We start from the raw sequence: 27,995 nt of genomic DNA, 5'->3' as shown, positions 1-27,995 counted from the left end.
AGTGCAAAGTCCTGCACTTAGGACAGAAGAATCCCATGCACTGCTACAGACTGGGACCGAATGGCTAGGAAGCAGTTCTGCAGAAAAGGACCTAGGGATTACAGTGGACGAGAAGCTGGATACGAGTCAGCAGTGTGCCCTTGTTGCCAAGAAGGCTAATGGCATATTGGGCTCCATTAGTAGGAGCATTGCCAGCAGATGGAGGGAAGTGATTATTCCCCTCTATTCGTCACTGGTGAGGCCACATCTGGAGTCTTGCATGCAGTTTTGGGCCCCCCACTACAGATGGGATGTGGACAAATTGGAGAGAGTCCAGCAGAGGGCAACAAAAATGATTAGCAGGCTGGGGGCACATGACTTATGAGGAGAGGCTGAGGGAACTGGGCTTGTTTAGTCTGCAGAAGAGAAGAGTGAGGGGGGATTTGATAGCAGCCTTCAACTACCTAAAAGGGGGGTTCCAAAGAGTATGGAGCTCGGCTGTTCTCAGTGGTGGCAGATGACAGAACAAGGAGCAATGGTCTCAAGTTGCAATGGGGGAGGTCTAGGTTGGATATTAGGAAACACAATTTCACCAGGAGGGTGATGAAGCACTGGAATGGGTTACCTAGGGAAGTGGTAGAATCTCCATCCTTAGAGGTTTTTAAGGCCCGGCTTGACAAAGCCCTGGCTGGGATGATTTAGTTGGGGTTGGTCCTGCTTTGAGCAGGGGGTTGGACTAGATGACCTCCTGATTCATCTATGATTCTATGAATTAGCATATATATCAACTCCCTGTATGTTACGTTAGAAGGAAAATGGGGTGACAGGCTGACGCGTTGGAATATAAAGAAGCAGGTCATGACAGAAGCTTTCCCAGACTCAAAACAATATATTAGTCTGAAACCTTTGCCTGTCAGGAGCTCGAAAATGATGGATATGCTTCATTCACTTCTCTAGAATTTAAACCTTGCAATAAAACCGTCTTGTGTGCTTGTGGCCATAAAATAAAATGGAGCAGCCCGATTCCACATGACCTACAGCGGCTAAGAATGCATCTGCGTGGCATCAGGTAGTTCGGGTCCTGCCAAAACAAAGACAAGCTGGAAATGGAAATTTGGCCCTGGGAGCCGGAGTAGAATTTTAATATTATAATCAGCTGTGCACTGTCCCAGACAGTTTGAGGTCATTGCCACGTTTTTTTCAGATCTGCCATTAATGACATTTTATTGTTGTTGGAACATCTCTTTGGCACTTCTTGTCCCCCATCGGTGGAAACAATGCCTCAGATGTGAGTTAACTGTATGGCACAGTGAGCCTGATAGGCCTTTAACAAAAAGGATGTTTTTGTTCTCTATTCTAAATAATAATAATAATTTTAAACACACACACAAACAAACCACCAAGTCAGTAGCTGTTTTCTCTGGAAAGATATGGCTCTGCTTGAAACTTGCCAACCTCTCTTGTAACATTTCATCCATGATCTTTCTCCCACACACTTTGTGACTGGCTGAAAAGTTGTGCTCTGCTGCGATAGGGTTAATGGGAAAGGATGGTGGCAGAGGGGAACTCGTGTCTGCGACAGCTGGATAACTGTATTTGTTTAATGTTTTTTTTTTCAATCTGTTTTTAATCTCTGCAGGTGGCTTTTCGCCTGGATTTCGAATTCAGCAAATCTATTTTTCTTCAAAGCATGGAGATCTATCTAACTGCCAACAGGTTAATGATTGCATTATTTTTCTGTTCCCTTTGCACATATTTATCACCTTTATTTTCTAACTAAATACAATGCTGTCTGCACAGATCTCGTCTTAGAGCGCCTGTCATCTTCTCCCTCCTGTTGCAGCTTAATTGTTGATGGTTTTCACCTCTCCCCCTTCCTCCCCATGCAATGGCAGCCTGAGATTTTTAATTGGAGTGAGTTTGGAGAGCACAGATACTCTACAGTTTTGTTCATAGTTGACAAGAGCCTGCATTTCAATCTTCAATATCTATTAGCATCGTTCAGCAAAGCTGGCAACCTCTGCTCTAGAGGCACCCAGGGCATAGCATATGGAAATTAAATTACCTTTGGCTGTTAGAAAATATGTAGCGCTGTACTTGTAAGTCATGGCTCGCTCTCTCTGGATATCTGATGTGCTTCAGCTGCCAGCAATATTCCAGGGTGTGTGGATGAATAGAAAGTGACACTTGGCAATGCTTTTCGTTCAGCTACTTTCACTAACACAAACACTCCCCATAAAAATACCTTATGCTTGTAAAGTTCTACTCACCCACTTGCCCGGCACAAGTAAATTGTTTTGACAGGCAAGTAAAATCTGATTAGGGTTTTGTTGGTTTGTTTTTGTTTGTTGTTTCCTGCATCAATCATCGTGGCAAAGGGCAGCCAAGGAGATTTTGAGCTTGGGCTAGTAAATGTTCATGACAATTTTGCAAGGCTGCTCTGTGCTCTGAGGAAGGTTTTGGTAACCTAAATTCATTGCCTTGACCTGGGAAAAGTTACTAAGGAAAATCTGCTTCTGTCAGCTCATTTGCCAGTAACATAAGAACATAAGAACGGCTGTACTGGGTCAGACCAAAGGTCCATCTAGCCCAGTATCCTGTCTACCGACAGTGGCCAATGCCAGGTGCCCCAGAGGGAATGAACCCAACAGGTAATGATCAAGTGATCTCTCTTTTCTATGACTTCTGCACACACTTACTTGGCATCTTCCAGAAAAACACAAGAGGGCAAATTCTGACTCATCCGGAACTGGTTTCAAAGGATATGTTTACACTGCATTGTAAACCTAGGTCTGTGGGATCCTGGCTTCTGGGCTTGGTGTTTCCAAACCCACGCATCAGTGTCTACACTGCCTTGTAAACCTGGGGTTACAGTTGCTGGACCCTGGGTCTCACAGCCATACTGCGCTACCCGGACCTTCTGACTGGGTCCTGCAGCGTGAGCTGTGTCCACACTGCAAAACGACAGGGCTTGGACCCGAGTCACAGCAGGACTCGGGTTCTGACCCATCCCCCTAGCAGGGTCCTAGGAACCGGGTCCCATGTGCTTGCTGACCCGAGTCCGACCGATTTGTGTGTGCATGGAAGTGGGGCTTGGGCTCAAACCTGAGTGTAGACATGGGTGCAAATCAGAGTCTTATCCTGTACTCACTGAAGTCAATGGGCCTTTTGCTGTTGATTTCAGTGACTGCGGGTTTAGAGCCAGACACTGCACAACTGAACGAGTGCGTTCTGCCCAGAGGCAACCCAGTTTCCTTAACCTAAGTCTGCGTGGAACATACCTAACTTGTACCATGCCCCGACCCTCTAGAGCCCATCCTCTAACACCGCACTCTGTATTAAGCAGCTCTCCCACCATACATGCCTTCATACCCGTGTAACTGCATCCATGCTACAGAGTTGTACTGATTCAACTCAATCATTTTCTACCAATTTAGTTAAATCATCACAAAAACTGTGTGTAGACAGTGCCTTTGTAAACTAAACAGAACTATCCTTATTAGCAGTCGCTACCAGCTACTTCCTATGAGAGAAGATGCTTCCCTGTTGCCAATTCTGCCTTCTACTCTTGGCAATCACACCCCAAAGCAAAATAAAATGGACTGGGAATTATGAGGTTATGTGCTGGACTGAGGCTCTGAAATGCCAGCAGAAACCAGGCAGGAAGAGGGCAAGGGAAATTTTTAGACAGAAGCTTGACAATAAAGCAGAGAGAGAGAAAGAGAGGGTGAGAGAGAGAGAACATCATTTCCCTTATTCTAATAAAGTTTCTTGTTCAGTGTTAGAAGAAAGCATCTGGTCCTGTGATTCTTTAAGATGTTTGCTCACCACTTTCCCAGCACAGCTGTTATAGTTATACATGTGCCTGTGATCTCATTGGCCCGGACTGACTTCCATTGCTGTCCTGCATAACTGTCAGCTTTGCGGCAAACACCATGTGATCTAAGTTATTAACCAATCAGGATGCTTTTACTGTGTTGTTAACCAATTGTAGTTGATAAAATAATACTTGGTCAGTCATTTTGCTGTGAGAAATAGAAAATGAAACCAGGAGTTCTCACGACTGTGGCTCTTTGGGGTAATGTTGATCGCTAGTTTGGCTCCAGAACCACTGAGGTCTGAGTGTCGCTGCTCTAGAGTTTAGGGGGCGGATTAATTCTTTGCAGAGTTTGTGAATCATGCCGTGTCAGCAATAAGTGCCTTTTATATGTTCCTATCCCACCAGCCCCGCCTGGTGTAAGCGCCAAGGTGAAGGGCCTCTGTCCCCTGCCCAAATAGGCACGAGTAATTGCAGAATGTTGTTACTGTCATTCCCCTGCCTTCCTAGAAATTCATTGCACAAAATCAAAGCAGTTCCTTGTATTTTTTACTAGCTCTGACAGTTCATACGTGAAGGGACGGGCCCTAAGAAGGCCTTGTCAGCAGCTAGGGGCCAGCGTCCCAGCCCTCCATCGAGAATCAGTCGTCCCATTTGGACTCTGTGCTGTGGAGTCAGCAAATTAATCCTCACTCAGGGTGGGCTGTTTCCCCCGCTGTGTGGAGTGGCCTAAATGCTGTTTTCCTTGCTTGGCTTCCAGTGACAGCGAAGAACAGGAAAGTACGAAAGAAGATAATGCTGCTCTCCTGAATTTTCACCTGAAATACGAAGCCGACCTCCTTTTCACCAGGTTTGTGGTCATCGTGGCCAGGGGGTTGAGGAATCTGTCACTGAGCAAACCCGGCCCAAACCCTGCAGCCCTTGCTCAACCCTGATACCCACTGCTCCTAGGGCTGCATGTGTCCCTGCCTGGGGGGAGGACGCTCAGCTCACGGTTTGCCTGGAATTGTTCCATAGAGGCTGACGGGCTGGGGGCTCAGCTCCCTAAACTGGAGTCAAGGGTCTCCATGGGAAGGCTTCTTGCCTCTGCCCTTCTGTCCACACGTCCCCAGCGCCTCTGCCCCACAACGTGCTGCCGGGCGCTGGGTGTGGGGAGCTCCGCAACAGGGAGGGGCATCCTGGGCGAGGCCCCCTGCGCGTTTGGGGGAGAGAATCTGGCATGGGGGTGGCCAGTCTATGGGGACCACCTGTGTTAGATGGGAATAAGGGGAAACCACATGAAACACAAGGGACAAGGTTTTATTTTAAGGGGCTTTTTAGGGAAAAACCATTTTCCGTAACATTTCATGTCTTTTTTTCTCTGATGTGTACATTTCTACTGCCCTCGGGTATACAATGCAATTATCAGGAGCTTCAATTCAGTGGTTAAAATGGTACTTGTGATCAGGTTTAATACATTTCAGTGCATCTTCAAATGAGGGACAGGTGGTCCCCCTAGCACAAATCAATGAAATAAGGGACTGTCCCTTAAATGAAGGGCCAGGTGGTCAACCTAGGCCAGTCCCACCAACAACTACCAGCCTGTAGAACGGGCTGCCCCTGATTGGCTTCCCCGAGTCTAGGAGAAGAGGGGAGCATGCCACAGAGGTGTGATGGATCCGCAGGTGCCGGCCCCACTTTGCATTTTGGGTTAGAGCAGCAGGGTTCGTGGCTGCTCTCGGAAAGGCGAGAGAAGAACGCACGTTGGTTTCGAGGAACGGCTCCTGGGTAATGCTGACCTTGCGAGAGGACCCAGCTCAGCAAGTTGTCGGTGCTGCGGTGAGGGTGTCAGAACGCAGCGTAGCAGAACAGGCCCATGCAGCAGCTTGGGAGGCAGGAACAGCTGACAGCTCCCAACGCTGAGAAAACGAAGGCTGCCGCGAGTGAGGCCGGACTATGCAGCTGGCGGCGGCTTTGCACACCCGCCCCTGGGCGTGCAGCTGACCTCTCCGGCTAGCCCAGATGTGTGGCCGTTTGTGCAGCGGCTGCCGGTTGCACACGCAGAGAGGGACGTGCAACAACAGAGGCTGAAAACTCTGCATGTGGCATCCGAGCCACCAGTGTCCCAGCTGTGTGCACAGGAGGGGCCGGGGGGATTGGCAGCATCAATGAAATGTTCCGGCTGGACTGGACCGTATCAGATACCCCTTAAAAAACCAAACTACCACTTTCAAAGTCGTGCGGCTGGGAAATCCTGGTGCACCTTGCTAGAGAGAAGACATGCGAATGACTCTTTCAGCGTGTAACTAGAACTCTCATTAGCCCACTGAAAAGCTTCCTTGTAAGGACCCAGGTTGCGGCTGGGGGGACGTATCCTTTGCCAGGTCTGTTTTGCGTATCGGGAGGTCTGGGCTCCCCAGAGACACTGGGCAAAGACGCACTAACGCAGCGAAGCGGGTGAGCTGTATGGACGGGCTGATTCACAGTCATGGCAATCGGCCCGGGCGGGGAAAACCTCCCTGTTAGCCAACAGCAAGAAGGGTAGGAAGTTTGTACTGCCACCTCAGGCCCTGTGGGAATTCAGACAATGACTGGCTTCGTGTTTGTAAAGTCCCATTCAGTGGCAAACTGGGACTGCGACAGGGACCCTGCGCTACGGCCTGAGAGACATGGAGCAGAGGGCTGGGAGTCAAGAATTTCTGAATTCTAACCCTGGCCACCAAATTAGCTGCTTGGCCTTGGGTGAGCCCCTGCCCCTCTCTGGGTATCGGCTTTCCGACCTGTAAAAGGAAGATGGTAACAGTCACTTTGCCTGCCTCATAGGGGTGTTTGGAGGAATAATTAGCTGGTGGTTGATGCTAAAGTGCTATACAATGACATCAGCAGATCTCAACGACGGCAAAGGATTTCAGTCTCCTCATCTCCATTTGACAGATGGGGAAACTGAGGCATGGAGCATGCAGTGACATGCCCCAGGTCACCTAGCAGGCTGGTGGTAGAGCCACAAATAGAACTTGGGTCTGCTGAGTCCCAGTCCAGTGCTCTGTCCGCTAGGCCACGCTGTCTCCACTGACTGAGTAAGAGCTTAGTGACACTGTTGTGGCCCAAAGCCCCGTGGGCAGCTCACAGAGGGTGCCCTCGGTGCAGATACTCCTTTCCGCACAGTGTGGGGGTTGCACGCTATCTCTGTGGTGCCATCTCACCACGCAGTGCCTTTGGGCATCCGGGAGCCCCAGTGGGGTTGGGGTCGCCCCCTACCACGCCCTGGTGAAAAGCCTGTGGACAAGGAATGGACATTTTTGGAGGAGGGTCTCCCCACACCTGCCTTCCTATGGCCTAATCCTGCACCAGACTAGTCAATGGATGTGTAGCCATTGCCTCCAATGGGAGCTTGGTCAGGCCCTTAAAGGGGAGGTGGGGGGACCAGGAGCGGATCTCTGTGAGGGAGCTGTGGGAAGCCCTGGGTGGCCATGGAGTTGGCCCAGAGGCTCAGATCCACCGTGCTCCTAGCTGAGCATTGACACGGTGCTCATCACTGCAGTGGGTGAGCCCTGCAGGACCCAATGCCTGTACCGTACAAGGTCAGACTACCCTCTGATACAATGATCCGAGCTTCTGTGAGCTGTGGCACTTGGGCTATTACTGTGGTATCTTTGCTTTCCTCGGTCACCTGGGGCCGGAGTTTTCCTTATCAGCAGGGCCTCTGGCACTCCTTGCTTAGAGTTGTTTGAAGGGCATTTCCTTAGCCTGTTTGGAAAAGAAGCCCCATCTGGAGTGGGCCATAGTCCAAGCTTCAGAGAAATCTGCAAAGGAGATGTTTGCTGTGGTGCTAGTCTGGATTGAATAACAATGGTACAAACGCAACTCTGCTTGGTAGCATCAAAGGGGCTACCGTTCAGGGCTACCGGCTTTGGGTTTTCTGCTTGCCAAGAGAGCGTTGGAGTGTTACTCCTGACTGGGCGTTATGCGGCCATTACTTTGTAGCTCCAGCACTGCACAGCGTCTGTTTGAATCAGGATCCGTTGCATCAGAGAGGACCAGGCTTTCCCTACCGATTCTAGTGCCACCGGTGTTTCAGCTGTTCCGCGTGTTTCAGAGGGGAACCGCCGTGATTTCCATGTAACCCGGCTTCCCAGGCAGGCCACAGATTGACAGCAGTAGTTTGCAGTGGAGGAGTTAACACACTCTCACTGGCTTCTTTTTCCCAACCAGTAATTTCAATTCGGGTTTCTGGGGTCATTAGATTCCTACTTTCCTCCCAAGGTGAAACTCTTTCCAATGATGTAATTATGCTACATTATCATTTAAAGATTACAGTCCAGTTTTCTTCTACTGCGCGTCAGTCTGGAATACAGATATAAATGAGGCCAAGGTGATAACTCACCGACATTCCAGTGCAATTCATTCTTCCAGCCAAACCCCCCAGAGCCCTGCTAAATAGATCTCATGCAATATTTCATAGCATCCTGATTAGACATATTCCATATGGCATGTGGATTACACACAGGAAGAGAAAGCAATCTAAACCCGAGGGATTTGTATATTATTTAAAATCTGGATTGTGGGTGTGTTGTTGAAAAAGACTAACTCACACTGTGGTAAATACAATATAAATGAGAGGAAAAGATTAGTTTGCACATGAAAGGAAATGTAATGTGAATGTTCATTTTTGAACACACACATTGATTGCATTCATAAGGCCATAAGAACGGCCAGACAGGGTCAGACCAATGCTCCATCTAGCCCAGATCCTGTCTTCCAACAGTGGCCAATGCCAGGTGCCCCAGAGGGAATGAACAGAACAGGGAATCACCAAGTGATCCATCCCGTCGCTCATTCCCAGCGTCTAACAGAGGCTAGGGACACCATCCCTGCCCATCCTGGCTAATAGCCATTGATGGACCTATCCTCCAGGAACTTATCTAGTTCTTTTCTGAACCCTGTTATGGTCTTGGCCTTCACAGCATCCTCTGGCAAAGAGTTCCACCAGCTGACGGTGCGTTGGGTGGAGAAATACTTCCCTCTGTTCGTTTGAAACAATTCCTCACTGTAACGTATGGGTGCGATGCCCAGGGCCGGCCACAGATGACAGCTATAAACACGCTGCGGGACAGCATGAGGGAACTCTCCGTGTCCATGCTCAGCTGCCCCGCTTCAGCCCAGGAGCAGCTCAGCAGAGGGAGGGGCAGAAAGGTGGCCACCCGAGTGCTCCCTGGTCTGTGCCAGTCTCCCAGCATAAATCAGAGCAGTCTTCAGGGCGTTCTAATTTATGGTAGCTGCAGATGGCTCCGAGGAGGGGCCTAGAGATGCCCTGGAGTGACCGCCAACCCCTGCAATAAGGGTGGCGGAGGAGCTGCAACTCTGGCTTTGGGCACCACTGCGTGGAATTTTTCCCCTGGCGAGCCAGCTATCGGGCAGCCGTGTGCCAGCAGCACGGTGTAATCAGCCACCGCAGAGCTCCCCGAAGGCGAACGCCTTCTCTGTTTGGCTTGGGTTCCATTAAAGCCCTGGCCATGTGACCCGTTTGTAAAATTCACATTCACCTGCCACAGGTTTGAAACCATGCGTAGCCCAACCCGCGGGGATGTTCTCTAGAGAGCATTAAAATGGTCTTCGGGAGAGAGACAGGAAGGATGGTCTAGTGGTTAGGGTGTTAGTCTAGGAGTTCTGGTTGCAAGTTCAAGTTCTGCCTAAGGTTTCTGCTGTGATCTTGGCCAAGTCATTAAAGGTCTGATTTTTTTAATGTATTAGGCATCTAATTCCCACTGAAATCAATGCGAGTTCGGCTCCCAAAGACATTTAAAAACGTGCCTAAATAACTTTAAAAATCAGAGCCTACTAGCCTCTGGTGAGGATAACACTGGAGATTGTGAAGCACTCCGATACTATGGTAATGGGCACCATATAGGTACCTAAGGGTACATGTACACAGCAGTAAAGAACCCACAGCAGCACATCCCAGAGCCCAGATCAGCTGACGGAGGCGGGGGGAACGTGGGCCACTGCCGTAACAAGGGCGAGGCACTTGCCTCGGGCGCGCAAAGCGGAGGGGCGCAGCTCTACCCCCCAAGCAGGGCAGAGGGGGAAACAAAAGCTGCAATCAGCGGCGCTTCGGCGGCAGCAATTCGGCGGCGGGTCCCTGAGTCCCGGCGACGGGTCCCTGAGTCCGAGAGGGATTCAGGGACCCGCCCCCGAATTGCCGCCGAAGAATGAATGAAGCAGCAGCAGCGGCAATTCGGCGGCAGGTCCTTCCCTCCAAGAGGGACTCAGGGACCCGGCACCAAAGAGCGTGGAGCCAGCCCTTGCCTCGGGCGCAAAAATTCCTTGTTACGGCTCTGACGTGGGCTGCAGGGCTAAAAATAGCAGTGTAGATATTCAGGCTTGGGCTGGAGCCTGGGCTCAGAGACCCTTCCCCCGCAGCCAGAGCGTCTACACTGCTAGTTGTAGCCCAGCAGCCCTGGGCATCGGGACTCTGTGCTGCGGGTCTCTTACTGCAGTGGTGCCATCCCCTAAGATAAGGCGACATGGTAACCCTATTTTGAAAGCACTTTCACAGACCTAACCCCAGGGCAGTTCTGATGTATTTGCTTTCCCACAATAGCCAGCGAAAAGCCACTGCCTTGCAATGGAGCATTTAATCCCCTTTCCTGTGGCTCCCATAGAAAGGCATTATTTTAAATCGTCTCGGTGACAGCTTAACTATTTTCCGAAAGGTCTCGGCTTTCCACTACTGCAGACGAGACTTGAGCTTTGGTTTTCAGTTTAGAAAACATCAAACCAGAGTCCCTTGGCAATAATCCCACGGTGCTGTCTATAACACTCAGTGGATACATGTAACAACTGATCGTATAAAGCAATGAGGTGATGGGCGTTTCATAATGTTTTAACACACAAACGTGCGTGTTATTAAGTATGTGTGAGTGTGATTTCTTTAAGAGAAAAACTACTTACTGGACACACTACTGTTCCTAGCATGTGTTACCAACCTCTGATGTGACTTCACATCCCTGTGTCTGGAGTCTTAGTCGTTGGCTTTAAAATAATCTCACCCCCACCAAAACAAGGGAATGTGCAGAGGATTTTATGCATCATGTTAAAAAAATGTTTCTCCGGGGTGGAAATGCATAGTTCAAGGAGAAAAGTGAGCTAAAGTTCAGATGACAATTTATTTACACGATTATAAAAACGCAGCATATATGAGCACATTCCGTGGCTGCCCCTATCCGGGCTGTAATTTCTACCAGATTTTGGAATCTTTCTGGGATTTCTTATACTCCTGCCAGTGGGGCCCAGCAACCAAAGTCACTTTATTCCTTGTGATTTATGGGACTGTTTCTTTTCACTTCAACAAAGATGCAACTGCCAGAACCACGCCACAAGCACAGAGAACGAAAATCTAACCGTCTGGTCACACTAAAAAAGGAGGAATTGTAAGTTATTTGTTGGCCAAAGGCTTTGTGCCTGTGTACCAGGACGCACACCCACCAGTGACTGTGTTCCACCATGCAGAGCTGGAAACCGGCTAGCAGAGATTCCTCAGCTGGGATCTGCGGAGCTGGCCGTCTGTGGCAAGCTGGCTGGTCACATGGTGCTGGCGCCTTCCCAGGGTTCAGCTTCTAAATGGTTATTTGATTAGTTGATTTATATTTATACACCATAGATCTCAACGTCCAGAATTCTTGCAGTGTTGGGCCCTGTCTATGATATGTATTAGCTAGAATAATTAACCAGCTTCCTGTAGTACAGTTATTCAGATTCTGCCAGTGAATGTATTGCTGGTGAAACTAGAGTCTAGCAAATCAAGGTGCCAAGGGAGCCCGTCAACACAGTCCTGCCCAGGCACCTTTCTCTGACCCGGCCCCTGTCCTCCTCTGCCATCCCTCGAGCGGTTAGTACCATTCAACTCTAGGTTGCCGCAGCTCCTGGCTGATGAATGACAGGTCCTCTTGTTTCTGACTGGTTGTTTTGCGGAGAAGTGACGCGCTCTCATTCGTTGTCATGACAGGAGTTCGAGTCTGGACTATTATGAAATCAAGTCAAACAGCTCCCTGGAGAGGTACGACAGCATCGGCCCTCCCTTTAATTGCACATTTAAGGTAAGGCAACATTTTCAAGGGATGGGTCAAAATACTTCCCTTTTCTAGGCCCATGGATCAATATGAGGCTCTTAAATTAGCCAGGGCACTGCCTGGGGGCTGGCACCTGACACAAGGGGGCCTGGCCTGGCACACACCGCGTCGAGATCAGGGGAGCCTTGGCGGAGCTTTGGGCCACCTCTCACAAGGGCTGCGTGTTCCTAGGCCAGAGCAGAGGCTCCGCCTCGCCATTGGTACACGACCTGAATTGCTTCTTGCGGCTCACGAGGTCTGTCATCGCCGGAAGACGTGCGAAGCAAAGATCTGGCAGGGTAAAGCCTCTATCCTGGAGGAAGCTATGGTTACTTCCCTCTGGAAATGAGTTCTCCCTAACCCAACGGCCCCTCTTCACACCAGCCCTCCTGGCACTGCACTGCTTTTGGGGTATATTCCACACGCTGGAATAAGAATTCGGGTTTGCTAAAGGCCAGTGGTTTGGAAAGCCTGCTCCCCACTCGTCCCGGCACGCTTCTGCTCCCCTCCTCGCCAGGCTTCAGAATCCGATCTCCACCCCGAGCCGCGACATCTGCAGGGCTGTTTGTAGCATGGTAGCGCTGTCGGCCCAGGGCGGGCGCCTCACTGCCATGGGCTGTGTAGACACCTTCTGTGCTACCATGACCGTCAGCAATGTGGGAAGAATAGCACTTCCCTAACTGTTGGGGGCGCTACAAGGACAGTCCATTAGCGGTGACCAGACATCATGGTAATGAGGGCCAGATAAGGCCCTAAAAGAGCGAGATGATAGATTTTACTACCAACACACCCTCAGTAAAACAACCGATTGCCTCACCTGATAAAAAACAGTGTCCCAATTTAGGTCCATCTCACAACAAAAACCCACCAGTTATCCCTGAGCAAAGAGCTTGCAACTGAAAACTTGCTCTTTCTCACCTAGTACAAAAAGGTCATGCTCCTCGAATGCCGATTCCCTGTGTTAAAACAATCTTCTTTCCGTGTTACAGCTGCACAATCTGGGGTTCTTTCCTGTCGACGGCGTGACTATCAAAATCACAATCCCAGTAGCCACAAGAGGAGGGAATCGCCTTCTGCTGCTGACTGATTTCATTGTGGATCAGGTAGCAGTTTTGATGACTTCCACTTTTGGAATGGTTCGAGGCGCTGCATTTGAAATATTTCCTTTATCAAGTCTCTTATCAGCGCTACTTTGAGCTTCCCAAATGCTTAACCATTTCCACTCAGTCCATGGGGATTCACAGTAGGCAGCGAGATGAGGCTATTTACCTCCGTCCGATATATATAGCCAGGGGACATACTTTCATGTGCTCTAGAAAGTTGGTAGATGCTGTAATATTCATATCCTAGTAGCGGGTAATTATTTTCCTGCTGTCAATTCACCTTGAGTGTTAATAGTCATCTTCTCGCTTACATGACCCAATTATTTAACTCTTTGGCTCTTCTGTACACTCATGGACTTCTTCCTTCCACGTTCATTTGGCTGGGAAAGTGGAAAGTGGTAGCAAGCCACAGGTCTAATCCGCACCTTGCAAGAACTAAACCTCCCACTAGCATTTAATAACTTCTTGCAGGTCTTGAAATAATTATACTTTGACTGGGACATCTGCTGGAATCTGAATGACCTCAAAGTGGTGGGAGAGTTTGTGGCAGTTCACTGGGGACCTTGTGTATAATATTCCCTCTGCAATGGAGCACGTTTCACAGGCGCGCTACGAAAAGACAGCCTTGCCTCAGAGATGGTGTCAGTGGATATTTTAGCTTCAATACTTCTTTCTACAGTCACAGCCCAGGCACGCTTGGCCTACCACACACTGGACAGAGTTCTGATGATGTCCCAGTCAGTGGGAGGTATTACTGATATAGAACATATGCTCTTGGGAGGGCACAAATTTGTCCTCCACTCTGGGACTATGCCTCCCACCCCCACCCCTGGGATGAATTTCCTTAGTAGAAAAGAAAAAATATTCCGTGATCCTTGAGAAACTTGTGAAATTGAATTCAAAGCTACTTGTGAATCAAGCTCTCCCAAAGGGCTTACTCAGAGCTGGTTCGTTTCAGTGCGACTGTCTCCAGCAATGGAACAGCTCCTGGAAATAACTCTGTGAACTAGACAGGGTTGAGGAGAGCTGTTAACCTTTTAATTAACCTTTTAATTAAAAATATATTAAACATGTTAATTAAAAATGAATTGCTAGTAGTGAAAGCCACCTGCTGTCCATTATAGCTTGGATTTCAGATGCTCCTTCTTAACTTCTGATTTCAGGGCTAAGCTTTCCATGCCTGAAGGTCTGTAACATTTGGGTAGCTAATGTGCTAAGAGACTTGTTCCGTGGCCACCACTGACCATGTGTTGTTGTTTTCATACAGTAGCTGTAATTAGAGAATAAGTTTGTGTCCATGTTCAGATGTGAATGGATAACAGTAAAACTCTGAACTCATTGAGAGAGAACTTTTCCATGCTTTATTGTTCTAGACATGTTAGACAAGTCTATGAGTCTATGAGTCTATGATTAGAGGAGAGGGTCTAGATAGAGAACCCAGCCTTCTGTGACACTTGTCACAGACCCATCCCTGGACTCTGTATAGTGGAAGAGCAAAAATAAAACTGACCTGAATATGGAAAGCCGAGGGGGGAGTGTTTGTTTAGTTCCTTTGGGTTAGTTTTAACATGAATTTCTTTATGTTTAACTGAACTTCTTTTGCCCATTGAAGGAAAACACGACGTGTAATATCTGGGGAAACAACACTGATTACAGAAGGACACCCGCTGAGGAGGACCTTTCCCGTAACCTACAACTGGTATGCCATTCGCATCGGCTTTTCCCAACTCTCTTGTCTGGGATCTGTCTCCAAAGCACTCCCGCTCTGTCTTTGTGATTGATACATGTCTCCAAAGATAGCGTGACCCTTGGGCTGAATGAGCGGAAGGGAGAGGGTGATCCTGTATGCACACAAGTTCTGGGGAAGGCCTCCTGGCTGTGAGAATTGTGCACTGTGTAGTTGGCCAGGGTCAGTGTCTCCGTTAAGGCCACCCATTATTCAGGAGGTCAATGTCCAGTCCACCCACAGACCTCGTCTCTCCCCTTCGGAGGCACGTACCAAAAGCATCACATTGCTGGGCTGCTAGATGAGGTGCAGTTTGTGAAAGCTGTTTTGATGGTGACAAAACGACTCTTTCCAGGGGTTAGAGATGGGCTCAAACAGAAAACGCCAATCCGGGTCCCAAACCCCCCACTGCCTGCAGGCTTTGGTTCAGCCCATTGTACAAATCAGAACTGTCCGCGGGCTCCATCTTGTCTTCCCCATCAGATGGGAGCTCCTCACTCTCTCCTCCTTCCAGACCCTGCATGGCCCTGCGCTAGTCTACATCTCTGCTCTCAGTTTTCCCCTCCTCCCTGTCAGTGCCCTGTTGTAGCACTGCTCAGCTCCATGTAATCCATTGCCTCCTCACCTCGCTCTGTAGGGTTTGTCCACTTAGGGAAGGGAGCTCGTTTGTTCCGTATAGTGAAGGGGAAGTTGAACCTAATCCACCACTCCTTGAAACTGGCGACATTCCCATTTGCTTCAATGAGAGCAGGCCCCAGGCCCTTTATCGACAAATAACAAATGCTGTGTTTTTGTACAGCACCTAGCACAACAGAGCCCTGATCCTGAATGGGGCTGTTACCCGCACAAAATTCTACACTCTAGGGGCACCCACCTTTACCCAGTTCCTAGGGCTCTGGGCGTAACGTTCTGCGGGTTTGCAGCACCTTTTACCAGTGAAAAGTAATATCCTTATCCTAAATTTATTAACAATTACCAAGCACAATACACATGCTAAGCATACAATACCATGCTCATCAATCCTGATCAGGCAGGCGGACTTTCCCTGTTGGCCAGGCAAGGTCTGTCTCGTCTGGATTCTGGTTGCTGCACGTCACGGTCGTGCAGAGGATTCTTAGCAGTTTTGATCTTAGGCTGAGTCTTGGAGGTGAGTTCTTCTTCTTCTTCTTCTTCCAGGTCTTTCCCTCGTCCTTCTCTGCTGGTCTCCTTCTTGGACCCCAGTTTATATAGTGAAACATAAGTTCTGGTTAGCTGTACCTTAACCAATCATTGTACTAAAATTTTACTAACCAATCCTAACATAGTGTAACAAAATTCTCTAACCTGATCCTACCCCACCACCTTAATTAATTTCCACCTAGCAAAACGTATTATGTAACAGACTGAAACAATCAAAGAACCAGGTAGAGAGCATACAGACAGACAATACAGAGGTGGGGACCATAAAGATAAAACAATAAAGAAATGAGGATTTCACAACCACAACTATTGGGAAGTGGTTTCTTGCCAGACAGGAAGCTGTCAAACGAAGTTTTCTTTAACCATGTTAAGATCTGTTTCTGTATCTGGTGATGGTGGGGGCTATTAGGACGGGGTCTCCTTCTTAACAGCCCGATATTACATTGTTTTAATGTAATGTAGATGGAATGTGAGGATGTGACTTCCTGCTTCTCTGCTAATGGCCGCTGCTCTCCTAATCGGCCTTAGGCCTTACAATATGGCTACAGGGCAAGGCCTTATCCCTACAGGGCCTTTGGAGCCTGTGGCAATACATAGAATCAAATAATAATAATGAGACAGCAACATTCAGAGTCTGGGTCAGATTTCACCCCTCCCTCTTCCCTGCACTGAATCCGAGACTGTTCACATCCAGGATTATGGTGCAAACCCAGGTTCTCAATGCTGCTGTTTGATTTCAGCATTTTGGTTCTTGCTTAGGACCAAAAAATATTTCCGCCTCCCTTTTTCTCCCCAAGAGTGAAACGAGCCAATCAGAGCTGGGCGGCAGCGTCTTTTCATTAGTACCAGTATGGTGTGTGTAGGGGGGATTTATTTAATTATGCACTGTCCAGAAAGAGACGGGAAGCCCGGCCCACATGTGAAGGTAACATCAGTGACATGCAAACATCTGCTTTTTCAGAACCACAGTAACTCGGATGTCGTGTCCATTGACTGTAATGTGAAATTAGCATCCAATGAAGAAATCAACTTTCACTTACGTGGCAATCTGTGGCTGGAGTCACTGAAAGCAGTAAGTACAGCAACCGGAGTCGTGCCACGGCTGCCGTCAAACAGAAAGAGCCTTACGGTGAAGCGTTACAGGGCAAACAGACTGGTTTTCTCCTGAGCACAGACGTGTGCGTTTTGATTCTCGCATTCACAGACGATTTATTCAGCTGCAATTAACCCTCCATCCTAATCCGCAATCTCCGGAGGCAGCTCACCATGGAGAATGTAATACTGAGCCTTACCCGGCCCGTTTCTTCTTCCAAGTGCTTTGCCATCGTTACCTAATTAACCCAACACCCCTGTGAGCTGAGGTCTAGGGCTAACCTTATGGCTGGTGTGAACTGGCCCAATTCTATGACGTTAGTAGAGATTCCCCTTCTCACCCAGGTCTGAATTTGTCCCATGGAGACGAGGGGTCACTGATGTCAATAAAGCTCTGCTGATCTACACCAGCGGCCGGGCTGGCCCCAGGCCACGTAGGGAGGATAAGAACTCAGAGCTAGCGCAGGGGTTACGGCCCAGTTCTTCCTATGCCCCGCCCATCTCCCTCGTTCTGTGATGCCCACTTGGGGAGGAGGAGCAGCGCTCCACAGCTAATATTCATTCCCCATGATGCAGCAGGTAAATGGAGGTGACGCCAGATCCCATTTGCTTCACCTTCAGCCTAGCCGCTGGGCTCATCAGCAAGGTCAACCTGGACAGCCAGATTGGTCCCTAGCCCAACATTACAGCCCCTCACGTTAACCGGCAGGGTCCAGCCTCACTGGGACGCGCCAGGGGGCCTGTGAACCTGTCTCGGGGAATGTGACCTGGGGCATTCGCTATGGGTTGGCTTCTAGGTAGCTGTTGAGCATTTGGACTGTGTCTGACGAACAGAACAACTGCCTGCAGTTGGGTCAGCAACGAGCCACAGGGCCTTGCACCGCGACAGCTCCAGCTGGGACCCAGCGGGGCTCATAATGACCAAAAGCTGTTGCCATTTGATGGCCATTCAGTGGCCTGTATTACATGTTTGGTGGTCTCAGGCCATGTCCCAGTGGACGGTGCCCACCCCACAAGGCCCCCTTCCATTGCAGCTGCCCCTTGGGAACGTCGCCTGACCTGGCTCTGTGTTACATTCTAGGCTCACACTGAGCTGGGGCCGATTCTCACCATTGTTCTGTCTCTGCAGCTGAAGTTCAGGTCACTGAAGCTCACGACGAATGCAGCTCTGCAGCGACGGTTTCGCAGCCCCTTCATCTTTCGGGAAGAGGACCCCAGTCGCCAGGTGAGCTGCTGGACCTCTTGACTATATTCCCCAACGATGGGAGCGCAGCTGTTTGCATTGGAAGGGAGGGGATGGAGAAAGCCCTAAGGGGGGCTGCACTACATCTGGCTACTGTGGAAAAGAAATCAGAGCAACTCCAGCCCCGCCGGGTGGGCAGGCTAGCCGGAGAGAGCTGGTGATTCAGAATAAGGCGGATTCGGGTGCCACCTCTCCCTACCTCTCAACCTGCACAATCGCAGCTTGGAAGCCGACGGGGCTCGCAGCTACCGGGATGAAATCAGGGGAAGCTGCAGCCAGAAGCTGCCACAGCCCCGGCGCTGAGACTGGCCACTGATTTCACAGTGCCCCAGGACAGACTGCCAGAGCTTTCCCATCCCCCAGATCAGCAGAGGAGGGAGCTGGGGGAGAGGCGAGTTACACACACTCCCATGCACACGGGCCCACCCGTCCTACCCCAGGGATTGGAGAAAGGGGAGAATTAAGGCCTGTGAAAGACCCTCAGGTGCTCAGATACTGAGGAGTGTCACACAAAACAGAAAAGAAAAGAATGTTGCAGCCCGATCCGAGTCCAGTGTATCTGCCGGAATCCCTCGGTTTATTTAGCCACTTACAGGCTGCGAGCGCACGTGGGGCTTTTAGGTATTTTCTTTGCTTTTGTCGACTTGCGCTTGAGCTGACGTTTTTCAGGCACTTCGCGAATGGCTTTTGTCAGAACCAGCTCTCCTCCGCTCTGCTCTCCAGGCGGCAGGGCAGGCTGGGGGATCTCCGGTTATTTCACCCTCGCGGCCGGTTTCTCTGAGTTATTTGGGGATCTCCACATGCCCCTGGAGCCCAAATGCACCGGTGTCTCTAGGACACAGCGGCTGGTGGCACCAAACAATAATGCCAAGGGGCAAAACGTTTTTAAAAATCAACTAGAGACCAACTGGATCCAGTGCCGCGCCCCAGAAGACCCAGGGGTCTGGCAGAGGGGAAGCGACGTGGCCAGCAGCAGCGGCGATCAGTTCACGCGTGACACCGCGCGGGTCCGTCTACACTGCAGCTAGCGATGTGATTGCAGCCCGGGCTGTAGAGCAGTGAAGGTTCAGTGGCATGTTCAAGGCCGCCCGGATCCCTGGGCTCACGCTCGCGCGGCTGCCGGGTCGTCACTGCGGGTTTCAGGCAGGCCTGCTAGATTAAAGCTGTCGTGGGTATGTTGGCCACAGCTGCCATCGCCCCTTGATTGGCAGCGCAAATGTGCCCTCAGAGATGGGGGGAGGTGCAACAGAGGACTCCACATAGTCCAGGCGAGGCCGCTTGAAGCCACTGGGTCATGCGGTGTATCCTAAAAGCAGCCCATCAGGGTCTCTTCCAAGAGGGAGTTCCACAGACAAGCACCCTTGGTGGAGGACACCCAGTCCCCAGCCTGGCACTGCCAGGTAGGGCAGAGGGCCCAGAGCGATGGGCGGAGGAAGCGGGGCAACGAAGTGGCCTCCAGAGAGACTGTTCTGTTAAAAGGGGCTTTATCCAAACAGCCGTCGTGGGGCGGCTGGTTTGTGCTGGCTGAACTGCGTCTCCGGGGCTGAATGGCTGGGGAGCGCGGGGATTCCCTGATCGCTAGGCTCAGGGCCTCGTCTGCTGCCTTCAGCGGGCTTTGAATCAGCCCCACAGTTCCAGCAGCAGACACCAGACATTGCTGCTCCCACCAGGCCCAGAGCCACGGCAGGGCTGGCTGGGAGGCTCTGTGCCAGGTTCCCAGGAGATGGAATCTCTCAGCGTCTCCTCGGCAGGGACAGGCAGTGGGGCTGGAAGATCCACGCTAGCCTCCAGAGGGTCCATGCGCACTGTCAGCCTTCAGAGCTGCCCTCCCCTCAGCGGTTGGCAGCAGCAGCATTGCCACGTGCCTGCCCACAGGGCAAACTCCAGTGTGGCCAACTCTCATGATTTCATTGCAGATCTCACAGCATTTGGTGGTTTTCTTAAATCTCCAGCTCCCGGAGTCCTGTGATTCCGTGAGAATCTCAGCTGCCATTGAGCAAAACAAAGTAGGTGTCAGGCCCTCGTGGTCACAGAGCAAAGCTTGAAAATGTGGCCAAAAGGAGTGTTTTCACACGTGACCCGTCTCCCCGCGGGGTTTGTGTGCGGATGTGTCTGAGGCAGAGCCAGCCAGGCCAGACTCCTGCTCCCACCAGGTCACCGCGTTCCCAGCTGGGCCCAGAAAGAATGGAGCGCTGCTGCCCTCTGCTGGCTGCAGGCTTCATCTTCTAGTCAGTAGCCCTGCCAGCCATCCTGGGCTGCTACATGCCCTGCAAAGGGCCTGTCCACCGCAGGCAAGTCCATTGTTAGCCTGAGCCTCACTGCCTGCAGACACCCACATTCTAGCACCCGCAGCCAAGTGACAGCAAGAAATGTTTAGTCGTTCTTTAAAATCTAAGGCGGGTGAAAAAACTGTGTTTTATTGCATTCGGTTTCAGGCCGTTGGCAGACCCTGTGTCCCGTGGAGTACCATAGTCCCCTTTCCGTAGGGCCCTACGCAGGGCAGATACAGCCTGACAGAGCAGTGTGCCTGTTCCCAGGCCTGAGCCCCTGCGATCCTGTTACTTCCCAACCGCTGCCTCGAAAGCACTGGATTGATGTGCAGGCGCAAGTGAATTTGAGATGACATCCTGGGGATTCCACCCGCCAATGCAAAGCCCTGGTGTCCACAGGCAAAGCTGTAGTGTGCACCAGTGAGCTGGCCGGTGCAAGGTCTGGCGGGCCAGAGCGCTAGCTAGGGGCTGACACCAGTAAGCGACTCTGCCGGCTGAAATCCGGGCACGTGCCAGACACAGAGAAGGCCTAAAAGTTGCATGGGGGGGGGGGACAGAACTGGGGGGAGGGAGGGAAGCATTCTGCAAACCCAAGTCCGTTCATCTCACACGGCTTCCGATTGCAGATAACGTTTGAAATCTCCAAGCAAGAGGCATCCCAGATCCCGATCTGGATCATTCTAGGCAGCACGCTAGGAGGGCTCCTGCTGCTCGCGCTCCTTGTCCTGGCTCTATGGAAGGTAAGGCCGGTCCCCACAGCAGAGCTCATTTTCCAACCGGCACTCGGGGCGGACACGCCTCGCGCGCTTGGGACAAGCTGAGGCCGTTTCCCTGCATGGTCACTAGTCCTTTGTCATCGACCCATCGACATTAAGGCCAGAAGGGACCGTTGTGACCTCTGACCTCCGGCATGACGGACCATAGAACTTCCCCCGCCTCCTGCTTTCCCTTGATTCCATTTCCTTTGGTGAAGATGCTGTAGCCTCTGACTTCTCCCCAGAGCCAGAACCCAGCCCCACCCCACGCCCTCGGGCTCTGTGCATCCCCCTGCACAGCACGCCTGGGTTTGATAACAAAAACATCCTCCGCTTGAAGTCAAGGGACTCCTCCAGGAGGGACAAGCCACAGCTGCAACTTGAGTTCCCAATATGACCCCAAACCTTCAACCAGCCTGCAACCCATGCTGCTCGGATGGCTTGGAAACGGTCACGGTCAGGCTTGCTGCCCGGTGCCCTGGAAGGGAGATGAGGAAGCCCCCAGTGCCCTCCACACTCTCCTTGTCCCCTTTCTTGCTTGTTTGTGGTGGAGGCGAAGAGAACAGCCCACTCCCCAGCCCAGCTTCAGTCTCACCTCTGGGCACTGATTGGGTTCCTCACCTCCCACTTGAGCTTCTGGGGCTGGGAGCAAGGGCTACGCAGCACCCCAAGGGAGCAGGCTGAACAGCCATGTTTGAGGGACAGGGGCACGCAGAATGCCAGTGCTGGGGAGAGAGAGGGGAGCAGAGAGGCTGGTCCATGGCTGCCAGGGATTTGGTCTGATAAACATTATCAAACTGGCAATGCAAAAAGCAGCATGGGTGTGGAGTGAGACCAAAACTCTCTGGAGGTCAGTGCCAGCTTCAGCGGGTCAGTGCCAGCTTTGCTCACAGCTGGGCAGACTGTTAAATACTCCCAGGCAAAGTGAATTGTACAGCTAGACACTGGCCATGGGGAAGACGAAGGTCCCCTCGCCTGTCATGCCCAGGAAACCGATCACAGGGGATATTCCAGGGAAAGGTGACAAAGGCCCAAGGTCCCTGATGTTGTGCCCTGGAGATGAAGTCCCTTCCTGAGCCCGTTTTAGGGATGGGTTTAACCTTGTCTTCTCAGAGCTTGCACGGTACCTTGCAGTTGCTCTTACCAGCAAATCTTTGATAAACCTACACCAAGTTTTGTCCACAACTAGGGCATGACTGAATAGATTGCACTTCCCAAGAGGGCCCTTCTCAGGCAGGTAAGATTGCTGGTTCAACAGACGGGGTGCGGGCAGGCAGGTTTTGCTGCTCATTGTCAAGCTGGAGCCAGGGGGTAGGGGCAGGCAGAACACATCCAGCCCAGGCTGCCCTGTCTTTGCTCCAATGTTCTGAGTATGTCAAAAATCCTGCTCCCAAAAGCCTATGGCAAGAGTCCCTCGATTGTGATGGGAGCAGGATTTGCCCCATATGGAACAGGGGGCCCTGGCATTTACAGTTTATGTGTAAACATTTCAAAAGAGCAGTAATTTGGGTTTGTGGCTCGACCCATGAAAAGACATCGACACCCAATGCCACATCCTGGGCACTCTTGCCCTTCGAGCACCTACCGCGAGTGTTATTGCTTTGTCTGAAAACCTTTGAACACGAGAAGTGCTTCTTTTCCACCCCGGATTACAAACCAGGCTTCCCAGCAGCACTGCATAAACAGAGATTCTTTTTTTTTAAGCTTCAGAGAAATCCCACAAGAATTTCTCACTCTAAAGCAGCGAGACTCAGATGGAGGCTCAGGTGCCGCAAGTGGTTCTTTAATGTGTCTCTTTGCAGCACAGGATATTAAAACACTGCATGATTTAATTATTAACCAATCAGGAAGCTTTTACTGTGTTATTAACCAATTGTAGATAACTTGGTCAGTAATTTTGCTGTGAGAATAATCTATACAGTAAAAGCTGCAAAAAGAAGAACAGGAGTACTTGTGGCACCTTAGAGACTAACAAATTTATTAGAGCATAAGCTTTCGTGGACTACAGCCCACTTCTTCGGATGCAGTAAAAGCTGCGTTATCCCGCACTTTATCAACCAGAAAGCTCTATTAACCAGCATTTCTGATCTCTCCCAATACAAATCTTCAATCTAGCAACCGGGACTAGTGTACTGCCCAGGAGGTTATGTAATTGCACATTCTGCACTCTACTTCTATACGAAAGAGGCAGAGGACAAGTCAACAAGCTGATATCAGGGATTTATTCAAAAAAGCAGCTTCCAGGGTGTGTCATAGGGTCAGTACAGATTCAGCCCAATCTCCTCCACCTTCTCCATCTACAGTGATAATTGATGTTGATTATAATGACCCTGAGGCACTGCAAGACTCTGAAGTGCCTTCTGAATCATCAAAGATTCAATTAGGTTCAGTACAGTTTTAGTGTTAAGTGTATTTTCAGTGACCTGGGTGTACGCCACGCGCGGCCCATAGTGATAGGTAGTGTCCTCAAATAACCTACTGTATAGAAAACTTTACCTGTCTACACCTAAGTGCTTCAAGAAATCAACCACTGTGCAGTGCGGTACTACTACTGGATTGAGGAATATCTATATACTGTACTGGATTTTATACTTTATTCATTTGATTGTATTCTAATTCTTTGAAAATTGGTATTCCATTGGTTAACCGGCACCACTCATTCTCCCAACATGCCGGATAGCAAAACTTTTCCTGTATATAGTAAATGAAACAGTGAATTCACACTCCTGTGGCTCTTTTGGGTAATGTGGATCATTAATTTGGCTCCTGAATGACTGAGGTCTGGGTATCACTGCTCTAAAGGAACAGGAACACTCAGGTTCCACACCATATTTTGTAAAAAGCACATTTACTGATCAACTAACGCATTAAAACCAAATGATGAAAAACTAAAAACTCTCTGCCATGAGTGCAGGGGACTAGATGACCTCTCAAGGTCCCTTCCAGTCCTGCGATTCTATGATTCTACCCTTTGCCATTGAGACTTCTGCCTGAGTCACCTTGGCCAGATGAGTCAGTTTCACTTCCTGCCTTTCAAACCCCAGCAGGTGCTGCAAGGTTTCAAGGAAATTGAAATGCAAGCCATTTGAAAAGTTTTTCACTGGATTTTTCTTTATAATGTCAAACACATTTTTTGTCAAAATTTAATTTTCCAAACCCTTTTTATTGTCAAAAAATGTAAATGTGGGCCCTTCACTTTAAAAGAAACGCACTTCAACATAAGCAGCTGAAGTAATGGTGGGTTGTTGTTGTTTTTTTGTCTTTTCTTTAATTCCTACAGCTTGGATTTTTTAAAAGTGCCAGTCGCAAGAGAGATACAGAACAGGAGCAGAATGCCAAAGTATTAGAATGAGGCTTCCCCAGCGAGGGCCTGTGAAGCTCATCTATCTATCATCCTGTTCCTATTCATTTACAGCTTACGGAGTATATGTCTGTCTTGATGCTGAGGGATGTGGGTGTGGAACTCCGTTTGCATCGAGATGAGAATACACCCCTTTGTGTGAAATTATCTAAATAAAACCGATTCGCTGGCTCAATGCCACAGGAGCACAAGCATCAAAAGGTACTTCAAACTGGTTTTAACTAGCTCTGTTTTGCCTAGTCGGAGGCAGCTGTGCAAATCTGAGAGAGAGAGAGAACTAAGGGCAATAACAGAATAGGGGTGGTCATTATGATTAATGTTTTCATGCTGGGGATTGCAAGTTTAATGACATGCTACAGAACTAAAAAACAAGCCAGTCCGATTAATTGTGAGAGCTGTGAGATGAGGGTGAAATCTCAGGAGATTTACAGGAGCTAATTTTCATGCCTGAGTTGTATAAAATCCCACTGATTAATTGCACCTCCTGTTCTTGAACTTCTTAATCGGCATTATGGATGGGATTTGAGAGACGTTCTAGCTAAAAGACATGGAAAGTCTAGTTCCCAACTGTTAAGCTGTAGCAACAGTAAACCTGCATTTATTGTTTGTTCATTTAAATGGCCGCACACACTGTGGGTAATGTGTGTTCAAAATGTAGTGTTCAAAAATCGTGTGAGGGGATGTCCTTGTGCAGAGCACTCCTTCGCTGCTGCCACTGCTACTAACCAGTACTTCTGAGATACCTCATATTAAAGGGTAACATTTGGATTATTCAAACTAGGCGGACTTGTCCGTAAAATGCCACATGTGAATTCTCCAAGTGCATGATTTGCCTGAGGAAATAAGATTTCTCCAGTGAGGAAGAAAGAGACAAAAAATCCTGTCCAGCTAGTAAACTGATCAATTGAACAAATTACACATTTGTTAAATTCATGTTGTGCATCAAAATGTAATAATGCAGGGTTCAGTGGAGCGCCCGTTGAAGCAAAGCGGAGCTGGCTCAGGCCAATACAAAGCCACAGATCCCCAAGTGTTTTACATTTTCTGAGTGGAGAGTTTAATACAGAGATTTTAATTTGCTTTCTTTTTAATGCACTGAATACAATTAATAGCAAATTAAAGCACCTTAATGCAAAACTTCAGTGTCCAGCTGTATATACTTATTCTGAAAATATTTACCTGTTTAAACACAAAAGAACATCAAAAAACCAGTTTGAAGTGTTTTCTACAAACTGTGCAATTTCAAAGAGTATACGTGCAACAGGAATCCAAACATGTATTATAATTGTATATACTTGGTGTAATGCAGAGATGATCAGTGCTGTTTGACAAAAATCTTTTCTTTTGCATAATATAATTATTTATGCTAATATTAACTTTATGACTGAAAAGAAAGAAAGCAGACGTCCACCCGATGTGTAATAAAGTCTGTTAAATACTGTTTGAGTATTTTTTAAGGATAAAAAATACAGTATTTTTAAAAATTCATAGTTTCAACTACCATTCTGTGCCAAACCATTTTCACCAATATCATCTAGAATTGGATTGACTTGTTCACATGCCTTTAGAAGAGAGTGGAAAGAGGGACTATGATTATACTATTTCTGCCCTTATTTATTTTGACAATAAATATATTTTCCAGAACGACTATATAGAAGCCTTCTTTTAAAGGGACACTGTCAGGTTAAAAAAACTAAATGCTTACGCCTGCAGCATGAGTATCCCATTGTGGCCCATCCACACATACGTTGCAGGATCATCCCCGTTGGGCCTTATCGTTGTGTTAAACCTTTTGATTATTTAAACTGAAAAACAAATCTAATTGGCTTGTTTCTGTTTCTGCTTTTCTTGCCTTTTGCATTTCTCAGCTTGAGCAAAGGAAGGTCTAGTCAGTTTCATTATTTCTAGTTAATTTTACTTTCATGTTTTCCTGCACTAGCCCAAGCAGGGGCTAGTAATGGGGATGCAACTGCTTCAGGGAGGTGTTTATTTACATTTGTTTCCATTAGCGATTTTAAACAAAGAATGGGACTAGCTATGATGGTTTTAGGCTTTGTGAATGATTAGCATGGGGGTGCCTGTTTTACAACACTAAATGGGGATTTTTGACCTGACGTTGTCCCTTTAATTCAATATTATATTGGGAGTAGCATATGTTTCCCACCACAAGAGTGCATTTTCTTCTTGAGCTGCCTTAACTAAAATCTTGGCCACTGTACAGAGTTTCTTTTTCCCCCTTTTATGAGTGATCGGTTTTCAGAAATCTTGCAAAATAATCTTGTTGAAAGTATTTAAATGGAAGGCTGCATAAAGAACACTGAAGTCATCAATTCATCCTCACACGACCTCTCTCTTTGACCAACATCAAACCCAACACACAAAAAAAACCCAAACCCAACAACAAAAAACAAACAAACCACCACACATTGTTCAGCAGCTTGTTCATTCCAGATGTTGGCGATGAGAAAATTAATTTTCTTTTTCAAATCCAAAACTTTAGCTTCTCATTAGTATTTTCCCCGTATTTTAAATAACTTCAATATACACGAAATAGAAAATACCTCAAGGTCAAAATTCACTGGGGCCTGATTTTGCACCATTGAAGTCAACTGATGCTTTGCCACTTCCTTCGGTGGGCACAGAATAAGACCAATAGTGAATAAGCAACAGTGTAAATAAAATACCCAGTATTGCTGTAGGGTCTTTCCACTGGCAACCAAACGGATGAAATGTAGCGACTTCGTATTAATTCTGTTCCTTAAAACAAAAGAAAATGATTGCCCAATCAATTCTTGTTTATACTATCCTAATAATGGACAAATAAAAGCTTTTATCGTGTATTCCACCAGTCTCATAAAGAACAAAAACAGCACTACCATCTTCATCGGGATTGCGCGGCGTCTGGCCGGTGCCTTGTTCTGAGATGCAGCTGAAGTTCACATTGCTCGTGTATATAGGAAACATTCCGCTGGCAAGTGCTAGTTACATGATTAGCCAGTTTCCAATTTGATGGACGCACTTTGCCAAAACTGGTCACTGCTGTATAATATGCAAACAATGTGCTTGTACACAGGGTCTGTAAATATGCTTCGAAATGTGCAGCTCTACTTTGTAACACTGAACTGCTGGGAAATACAATTTGAAGATTTGTGTACATGGTCTTAGTGTTCAGCTTCGCCTATTTATTTTTTCGTGTTTTCTTCTGTCGTGACGCTGCTGAAATCAGCCAGGATCGGGTTGTCCCTGCAAGGTTAGCAAATAGAATTTGGTTTCACACCGCCCCGTTCATTCCCAGAAGCACATGGAATGACTGAGTTACTGTTCATAGACCAGTGGTGGAGACAAGCGTAGTGAATGCGGCAGCAGCTCATAACCTTTGTACG

The 27,995-nt window shown here is 48.7% G+C and overlaps 1 protein-coding gene across 2 annotated transcripts in view; it reads left to right on the top strand.

Moving 5' to 3' along the window:
* ITGA11 (integrin subunit alpha 11) overlaps nucleotides 1-27,766 on the top strand; it is a 151,232-nt gene extending 123,466 nt beyond the window's left edge. The window contains exons 22-31 of one of the 2 annotated variants that reach the window (XM_034784470.1): nucleotides 1,619-1,695; nucleotides 4,557-4,646; nucleotides 11,781-11,871; nucleotides 12,873-12,986; nucleotides 14,599-14,685; nucleotides 16,853-16,963; nucleotides 18,113-18,208; nucleotides 21,123-21,236; nucleotides 22,441-22,488; nucleotides 24,532-24,616. In XM_034784470.1, coding sequence (XP_034640361.1) covers nucleotides 1,619-1,695; nucleotides 4,557-4,646; nucleotides 11,781-11,871; nucleotides 12,873-12,986; nucleotides 14,599-14,685; nucleotides 16,853-16,963; nucleotides 18,113-18,208; nucleotides 21,123-21,236; nucleotides 22,441-22,455 — 795 coding nt within the window. In that variant the 3' untranslated portion in view covers nucleotides 22,456-22,488; nucleotides 24,532-24,616. Of the gene's footprint in view, nucleotides 1-1,618; nucleotides 1,696-4,556; nucleotides 4,647-11,780; nucleotides 11,872-12,872; nucleotides 12,987-14,598; nucleotides 14,686-16,852; nucleotides 16,964-18,112; nucleotides 18,209-21,122; nucleotides 21,237-22,440; nucleotides 22,489-24,531 lie in introns of both variants that reach the window. The other variant, XM_034784469.1, reaches the window with a different exon arrangement.
* Nucleotides 27,767-27,995: the final 229 nt, after the last annotated feature.

Source organism: Trachemys scripta, chromosome 10 (assembly GCF_013100865.1).
Source record: "Trachemys scripta elegans isolate TJP31775 chromosome 10, CAS_Tse_1.0, whole genome shotgun sequence".
Lineage (NCBI taxonomy): Eukaryota > Metazoa > Chordata > Testudines > Emydidae > Trachemys > Trachemys scripta.
Note: the sequence above shows the minus strand (reverse complement) of the source record. Positions and strands in the feature narration are given on the sequence as shown.